General features: G+C 31.3%; 1 protein-coding gene across 1 annotated transcript; it reads right to left on the reverse strand.

Moving 5' to 3' along the window:
- Positions 1 to 1,734: 1,734 nt before the first annotated feature.
- Positions 1,735 to 7,600, reverse strand: LOC146539793 (ras-related protein Rab-18-like). The gene is made up of 5 exons (XM_085207448.1): positions 7,393 to 7,600; positions 6,588 to 6,755; positions 5,259 to 5,400; positions 3,364 to 3,486; positions 1,735 to 3,060 (listed from the first exon to the last, which is right to left on the reverse strand). The coding sequence occupies exons 1-5, from the start codon at positions 7,452 to 7,454 to the stop codon at positions 2,950 to 2,952; spliced, it is 606 nt and encodes a 201-aa protein (XP_085063574.1). The 5' UTR covers positions 7,455 to 7,600; the 3' UTR covers positions 1,735 to 2,949.
- Positions 7,601 to 9,517: the final 1,917 nt, after the last annotated feature.

A 9,517-nucleotide genomic window follows, 5' to 3' on the forward strand; every position in this document is an offset into this window, starting at 1 on the left:
ATATTTTAAGTTAGTAGGTTTTAATTAGATAGTTCCCTTTATATACCGATCCCGATATTTATGATTTTTAAATGTTGAATATTTGTTTATTCTTGTTCTTTTTTTTTATAAATTTTCTTAATTTTAGACATATTGCGTGTGAATATCAGTCACGTTTTGCTTAATAAATAATACAATGAAATAAAAATTATTCATTCCCCGAGAGAGAATCGAACCCACAACCATTGCGTCGCAACCATGGCTTCGTTTATTTAATTTATTTATGTACATATAAAAACTGTAACAATAAAATTTCTATATCTACCCTCCTAAGTACGGAATGCAGCGTGAATAAAAAAAAACAATATTATTATAGGAATTTTCAGTCACAAAATTTCCCTCAACATTTTGTCTAGCATTAAATCCAGTAGTCTCTATATTACACGAGTGCTTGCGCTATTTTGATAAGATAAGCTCGTCGGATGTTGACTGAAACTCCACTATCCGTATGTATTAATTTCGACAGCTTTAGTCGAAGTGAGATAGCTTGTGCTGCTTCAATTGAGTGTAAATTTGAAATATACTTGTTTATTTGAGTGCTTAAATTGTTTTTTTTAGCTTTTACCTGTATCTCGCACGTAGCAGGGGAACAGGAACTTGAAAAACCTTCTGCCGGGTTCTGGAGGCACTGCGTGTCGAGTGGCGGAACTTAACGCCGGGATTTGCCTCGAATGAGAATACACATACTATAGCGTTCACAGTCGCAGAATTGTGCCTCTGCGCCAAGAGTCCCACAAGTCCAAACCACAAGTCGCGTTTACAGTCACACACATTTGCTAGTTGCCGCCACGATTGGCTTAAATCCAAATGTTCTTTCTTATACTTCTTCAACAAAAAAAATATTATTTCTTAAATAACCAAAATATTTTTATAGCTACTACCAAAACAACATAATGAACACTTCACTGCTACATTATTAACACGGTTCCTCGCAAAACAATAATAAATACAACTCCATATTAATTCACCAACGGAATAGTAAACATAAGCAATCATTCTGTTTATCTTGCTCATCTTGACAGCTTTATTTTCCCGCCAAAACATCTCTTAACATGTTACACAGATTATAAATGACAACAGATAAAGTAAACGCCTGTAAATCACGACTCTGCTTTTATTTGTCAACGCTTATCCCGGCGCGGTGAATGATGGGAGCTCATTAGTGGGACTCCGGAGGGCCATTGAGGGCAGGCCTCCTTGAGAGGCATTTGTACTAGTTGTGATAAATGGCCGGTCAGTTAGCCCGGGTGAGTTAAGACAGTGGATGTTAATAGTTTCTTTTTTAAGCTGATATTTTAAAATTAAGTGGTAAAATGGATGAAAATATCTTTGAAAGTATTATAAATATAATAAAATTTTAATAATTATTACATGTTAATATCTCAATTTTTTCGCTCCTAGCAAAGCAGGCAGTGTTCGCTCAACTTTCAAAATATTACGTACGTACACCGCGCTTTCCTTATCAAATCAAGAAAACGAAAATATATATAATCTTTTCACCGCGTGGGAGTCGAACCTACAATCATCGCGCTTATAGGCGGACGCTGTCCCACTGCTCTACGATGGCCTCAATTACATTGATTATATCTATAATAAAAATTATAGCAACTACAATATCACATTTCGCACACAAATAACAAAATAATGTACCAATGATATTTAAATTCAAAATGGCTTTCGGTTAGCAAATGAAACTAATTAATATTAATTACCATATTTATTTATGAATTTAATATTATTGGTCCTATTTTACATGTATTATCTATTATTTAATTAATCATTAAAATTTCACAGATAAAAATATAACAACGATAGCACAAGCCTATATACCTAAATAATATAAAAAAGTGCTACAATGCATTCATATTTGTGGTTTCTTTTTAAATTCCTTTTTACAAATTACTTATGTACTACGGGCAGCCAAACGTGGCTTCGCCCGCATAGACATGATAGCTAAATTTATACAAAATCTTCATATAAATTGTAGTTTGTTATTCTAATGTATAAGCTTTATTTCTGTAACGAATCATCCGTAATCATTTGATGCCCATGTTAGATGGAACTGTAACCGTAATACAACTTTCAGCTCAAATGGGACACTGAGTAGTGGGTATAATTCAACTTGCAATATTTCACATACTAGTAGATACTAGTAGATGTCAAATAAAAGCTTGTAAGAAATAAAAAAATAATAACAATATAGGATAACTGTCAAATGGTAACTATAAAAATTATAAGATCTTTGATTTTCACAAATGTATAAAACTAAATGACATGCCGTAGTATAGGTGTGCATATAAAGATATTGTACTAAGATACTCATTGACGGAATCTAACGCCGCTTTTTCTGATAACACCAGATATAAAGGTTAATTTTTAAAATGTTACACAATTATTATGTGATGAATCTTTTACATTTTATTATATTAATTTGTTATTAATAGTTTCTAATTGATAAACTATTAATAACAAATTAATAGTTAAAATTAAAAATAGGTTTACTAAATAAGTGTAGTCCATATTAAATTATTTTAATAATATATATTTATTTATATACAAAAGCAGACTTTATAAAATATCACATTGCACACAGAGGTTGGCTTTATATTATCTGTATTTAACGTAAAATAAATTTATTATCTGTATTTAACGGACAAATATTTTAAAAAAGTGACAACAGTTCAAACATTCATAATGGATTTTTTCATTTAAATAATAATAAATATCGATTTCAAATCTTTAATAATCAAATCAAATCTATAAAAGAAATAAATACATAATATTAATACATTTTATAAAACAGATAACACTAAAACGGAAAATATATAAATTTATTTTCTTTTTTAATTCTTATAAAAATTGTACTAAACATACCTACAGCCAACCTACAAAGCAAAGCGTTTTTTTATATTATATAGTACAAGAGCACGAATATTCTTCTTGTTCCCTTCTTTCGTCGTTTGATATGCGAATGTTAGACGATGAACCGGTTGACTCCCAAAGTCCAGGTGTTTCTATTATCTTTAAAATAATAAATAATATTTCTTAGTTAATAACTTACAAACTATATTTTTTACTTAAAAAGCTTTACATACGAACTTTTAATATGAAACTTTAATATTTTAGAGATAAGATAATGGATGAATACATAACTATACATTTTTATTTAATTGGTAGTAAGTAAAGCTGCAAAAAAAATGAGAAAAACCATTCATACGTGAAAATGCACTCTTCATTCCCAATTGATTAATTTAATTTTATATTGAAGACAGATTTAATTATTAATAATATTTATTAACTGCAATACAAAATATTATGCCCTACCTTCTGTACAAGTTCTTCGAATGCCAAATTGATACCTTCTTGTGTTTTCGCGCTGCTTTCAATAAAGAGCATTCTGTGTTTTTGTGCGAACGCCTGTCCCGCTTCCCTTGATACGGCGCGTGGCTGATGTACAAATATAATTAATATTAATATATTTTAATCAATTTTTCAGCAAAATAGGGAACCTGTTGTTAAGGCACTGCATTCCCCACTTTCCACCGAATTTTCAAGACATTGACTGTTGAGTAACTGGCACTACTACATTGCTATGTAACTCGATGATTCAAAAGAGTTCCATTACAAAAAGGCCTAATTGAATATAGAATACACTAAACAAAAACAAAACAGCTAACTAAAAACTGAATAATTAATATTGGAAGCCTAAGACTTATAGTATGAGGCTTTCACCATCGAAATCATCAAAGGAGTATGTACTTATAATTAAAATATTCCAATAGCTTTTGTCTATTTCGACAAGATGCCATATTAGAATTCATTGCCCTACAAGTATTTTACAAGTACAAGTATTTTTTAAATTAATGGAAACTAATAAGACAATTTATGTCTCACTACTTTTAAAAAATACAGAGGAAATATTAATAGAATTTCAGTATTCTAATATATTTTGTAAATTAATGTCGTTATAACGCATACAAATAGTGATTGACTGTACAGGCGAGCGAAACGTACTTAATTTTATTCTATCTCTAAGATTAACACGACAAAAAATGTAAACAAACATGGTCCTTAATATCATAAAGATAAAAAAAAATAAAAAAAATCTAGATTTTATGCTTTTTTTACATATTATGAAGCATATTTAATTTATTTATAATCTGTGACAAACAATTTTAAGGCTCTATTTCCACCACGATCAGAGCGGACCTATTAAGGACTACGTTGAACTCGCAATAGTAAGCCGCATACTTTTATTTTCATCAACAAATAGTAGTAAGTATGGGCCGAAAAGACCGAGCGAGTAAAAAGGATTGAAATGAACTCGCTCAGTTCCAGAGAGCGGAGAGAAATAATAACGAAATACAAAACTCTTAATTGGTGGAAATATAAAACTTCATTCTCTTTTAAACCGGGCCGACCGGGGCATACCGGGCTAACCGGGCTTTAGAAATCAACATGTATTAAATATTATCAATAAACACTCACGTTATTATGATGTGAAGATAATGCAATCTATTTTAGTTTCAAATATAGCTAAATGTCGAGATAACAAACAGGTAGATAAATATTCATATAAATAATTATTAATTCATATGATTTGAGTGAAATAAACATAGTCTATTTGCACTATTTGTACTATTTACAGATTCTATCGATATATATAAAAAGAGTGATAGAACTCATTGTTTGTTTGGGACACATGTATAAGCAAAACTTAAATGATTAACATAATAATGGCGTCAATGTTATAAAAAACCCATTAGCTTTTCGTTGTGGTGTCGCGAAACGAATAAACTAGGAATTGGCTTAAATTTTTTTAATTCGAGCCAGTAGTTTCTGAGATTGGTGCGTCCAACCAAAAAAAAACTCTTCAACTTAGTAGGTAGGAACCTTGGAGACTAATGCCAACAGTCAATCAATCAACCAATGAGAATGGATCTCAATTAAGTCATTTCCATTGCCCGCGTCGAATAATTGCGTTGCGGAACCAAACGCTGCGCTATGCCTAGTTACCAGAGCGAGGAAATCAAAATATGAAATATTTCATTCCTCCGACTGGGTATCGACCCGCAACCGTTGAGCTTACAGTCGTCTGAATAGGACCCTGCGCAACGACGGCCTTAATATTAGCATGGATACGCCATTATTTTCGTGTCCAGTCAAATACTACCAAAATAAGCTGTAACTTAATACAAAAAAAATATATAATTACTTACTTTATCAATTTTGTTGCCAACTACAAGACAAACTATGTTCTTCTTAGTTGAATACACTTGTAGCTCTTCAACCCACTCGTTGAGTTTCTGCAGTGTTTTCGGTTCGGACACGTCGTAGACTAAAATTGCACCGTGTGCGTCTCTAAAACGATAACATACATTTACGTTGTATCCCGCATATAGCAGGTTAGGCAGAGAGGATGTAGTGTTAAGACACTTAGTTCCCCACTTTTCTCTCGAATTCGAGAAAATGCAATATGCAATGTGGCGGAACTCAACGCCACACTTTGTTATAAATATCCTAGTGGTAAACATAGTTTTTTTAACTTCACGCCGTATCCCGCATAAACCAGGTTAGGTAGAGATAGAGATCTAGTGTTAAGACACTATTCACACAGCATCCGCTTTTCGACCGATTTCGAGGTTGTATGTTGAGTGGGGGAACTTACGTCACTCTTCTGGAGAGGGAAAATAAAAATAATGTTAAATATAATCATTCTCCAGAGCAGTGCAGAAAAAAAAATAAGCAAGATTATCTTAGAATTAAATATTTTCTATTCTAAGACTGGAATGCATAATCACAGCATTTAGCGTTACACTGTCTGCCTGTTACTAGCGTTACACTGTAGAGGATACCAGGGAACATAGAGTTAAGACATTTCTTTCCTATTACAATACTATGAGGAAATTAAATAATTTCCTTGAGAGGAATTGAACCCACAACCTGTTGTGTTTAATGGTACTATACAAAAAAGATAAATACAAAATTAAGGCTTAGCGAATGCTATGAGACCTGTTTGTCTACATCACTATTTTTAAACCTCATCCCTACACACAATAATTAAAAAACCAAAAAATGATAAAATGTAACAAAGATTAGTAATAATGGAAACGTTAAAAACATACATTTTACTATTTGTTATTATTACATAATTAATCACACAATGTAAATTATATGTGAAAAAAAAAAAATAATAATTCATTTGTCTAAGTGGAGATGAGATCCATTAACATCAGATATTATCCCATTGCACCACAATGGCTTCAATAAATGTTTCTTTATTTTTCCTTATGCTGTTTTCTGCACATAGCAGGGTAAACAGATAGAACCTAGGAAGGATCCTAGCAAGAATTCAAGGTCATACTGCCTCATTACCAGAGCTAGGAATGTATGTATATATATGTATGAATATATGAAAAATTTTATTCCACAGAATAGGAATGAAGTCTATAACCATCACATTTACAGTTGCACACTTAGACCCTTGTGTCACAATGGTCTCACAAAATGATTATTTTAATATTTTCACGGATTATATAAATTCTTACCTATAAAAACTGTTTGTCAATGTTCTGTATCGCTCTTGACCAGCTGTGTCCCATATACCGAGTTTGACTTTCAAGCCATTCACTTCCATAACCTTACATTTGTAATCAACTCCGATTGTTGCTGGGAATGATGAATTATAATCCCCAGTTGTGAACGCTAAGATAATGCTAAAATAGAATTCATAATGAACATTTTAAATATATTTGTATTTAAGAATAAAAAACTAAATCTTGCTGTAGAAAATTCAGCTTCATATTTGATGCAAGTGATGTAAAAGCAGCAATCGGAATCGGAAGCATTATGTAGAGGGAACTTAGAGTTAAAACATGATGTCGCACAATTTCCATTTAGTTTTAGAGACATTGTATGTTGAGTGGCAGAACACAATACCACACTATGTTAATCAGAATGAGGAACTACAATAATTTAGATATAATCATTCCCCAGAGTGGGAACTGAATTCAGAACTGCAGTGTTTACAATCAGATCCTGCGCTACTGCAACATGACAGCCACAAATATAATTTAACAACTAAGTAATTTGTTTCATTTAAATAAATCAAGGTCTAATACATATATAGTCACGCAATATTATATTATATTGATAATGCTATTTAACAAAACCAATATCTGTTTGAAATTGCTAATTTTAAATCAGTTTCTTGTATCTAATCAGCAATTGTAGAAAGTTTTTTATGGTTCTTCTTTTTTATGGAAAAATGCAGCATTTTGTGTAGAATTTCTATCATAAATAGTAATTTACCTGTATGAGTCATGCAGATTATAACTGGCTATAGATACTTACCTAGATTTTCCAACTCCACTCTCTCCAATTACTAATATCTTAAGCGTAGTAACGCAATCCATTCTATATTACTGAATCAATCTAAACTATTTTAAATCAAAATAAAAAATGTCTATATTTCACTTCTTTGTTCCACAAATACGGAAATGTCACAATTATCTTGTGTACAAGGAAAAAAACTAAATTTAAATATTATAAATGACTTTGTTTTCAGAAATTATAAAATAAAATTAGTTTTTTTAAACTGAAATTATTGAAAACTATCGTAAATAGTTTGGAAAACAATGTTGACGAAATTGACATCTGACATTTTGCGTCTTGAAATTACAGAATGACGTTATCACACGTTTTGTTAATGCTCGTTGTTTGAAGATATAAAGTTTAGGTATGCTATTTGAGTTTCAATTTTTTAATTTATAAATGCAGAAAATTAATATATATACATAGAAATTACAACAAAATACTTTTTTCACTACGAAAAAAGTCTAATAATGTTAAAAATTATTTTACTTAGTTTCTTCTGTATATTAGACAAAAATGACATTTTTTTTGTGAATAAACTGAAGACCCATCAAAAGTATAATTGTCTCTGTTCCATTTTGCTCAGTAAATTGTTTAACTTAGGTGTCCGGAATATAGCTTTCGCACTACTTTCTTTTTTTAAGTATGGAAGTTATGGAAATCTCACAAATTAAGTATAATATTTAAGAATATTTACATAATAAATATGTGTGGAATTATTATCTACAGATTGTCATGCAGGATAACAACTAGTTTATATAATAATTAAAATGTACCTTTGACATTGAAAAGGCAACTGTTACTTACTAGCTCTTCTCAGCAGAACTGCCTTCCCAGCAGCCGGAGGTAGCTGTTTTTTGTCTATTTGATTAAAGAATATTTAGAATATGAATTAGATGAAAAGATGGCGGATAAATTTTCTGTTGAACAAACGCGCACTGTATACAATATACTCTCTGGTCGCTGCTGGACTAAAGACTGATACAAAATGATTGCTTCTAAGCGAAAACAAAACACGGCTCGTATATACATGTGGACAGACCGTTGTTCCTCGCATCCCCGTTATACCCTTTACATGTATTTTGTCTACATGCATATGCTTACGTATTCATTATTACATTTTTTTTTCTATACATCTAAAACATATTTTCTCTATAAAAAATAGTAAAATAAATCTATAATAAAAAATATTATTGCATCAGCAGAAATCAAAATACAAGCTGTCTGGCCATTTCAGGGCACGCGAGGCATAGGCCATTTAAACTGAACCTTTATTCAAATTCGGTATTCGCCCGCTCATCGGTGAATAGAGCTATTTTATACAATTCGTGAATAAATCTCACTTTCGCTAATGCGTCATTGAATCCAGTCACCCCTTTGGCAGTTTACTTTAGTGAATTTATTTCTCCAATTTCACGATTGACTCTATTGTCTGTGTTTAAATGAGAAATCTTGATTTGTTTTTGTGTCCGTCATGTTTTGTGATATTGTTTATGTTTTTTATTTCAATCAGGCTTGAGTTTTATCTTTAGGAACAAGAAACATATATATTAGAGATTAATGACTGAAACTACTTATATGAAGTTTTTCATATAATTTGGCGGGTAGTTCAATGACGGTACTTGACAGTTGACAACAGATTACTCGCAAAAAGCGCCTGAAGCTCCTCTGGTGTTGCACAGGGTCAGGGCGGCGGTGATCACTTACCATCAGGGGACCCGAATGCTCATTTATTTTGTCTTTTCCAAAAAACCATTCTTTTACTTGTCTATTTGTTTACACAACAAAGAGATGTCGCATATTTGTGAGGTGTACCAAATAATTGGAAGATAGAAATAGACTTCTAAATGCAATGATATCAAATTAAAGAATTAATTTTCACCTGTTTATTAAACGGCTATGTATCCAACCAACACACATTATATTCTACCTTCCAAATCAATTTCACGAATTTCCAACGTCATTTTCTCAATTTTTAATCCATAAAAAAGAATAACTAAGAATTTCAATAGGTACTGAAAATAAATTTCAGGACTAACTTCATGGTCTGATAATAACGGTTGAAATATAGCATTATCTGAATATCGATTTTTATAGATAAAGC

Source organism: Heliconius melpomene, chromosome 3, assembly GCF_056956725.1.
Source record: "Heliconius melpomene rosina isolate 202511_hmr_F chromosome 3, ASM5695672v1, whole genome shotgun sequence".
Classification (NCBI taxonomy): Eukaryota; Metazoa; Arthropoda; class Insecta; order Lepidoptera; family Nymphalidae; genus Heliconius; species Heliconius melpomene.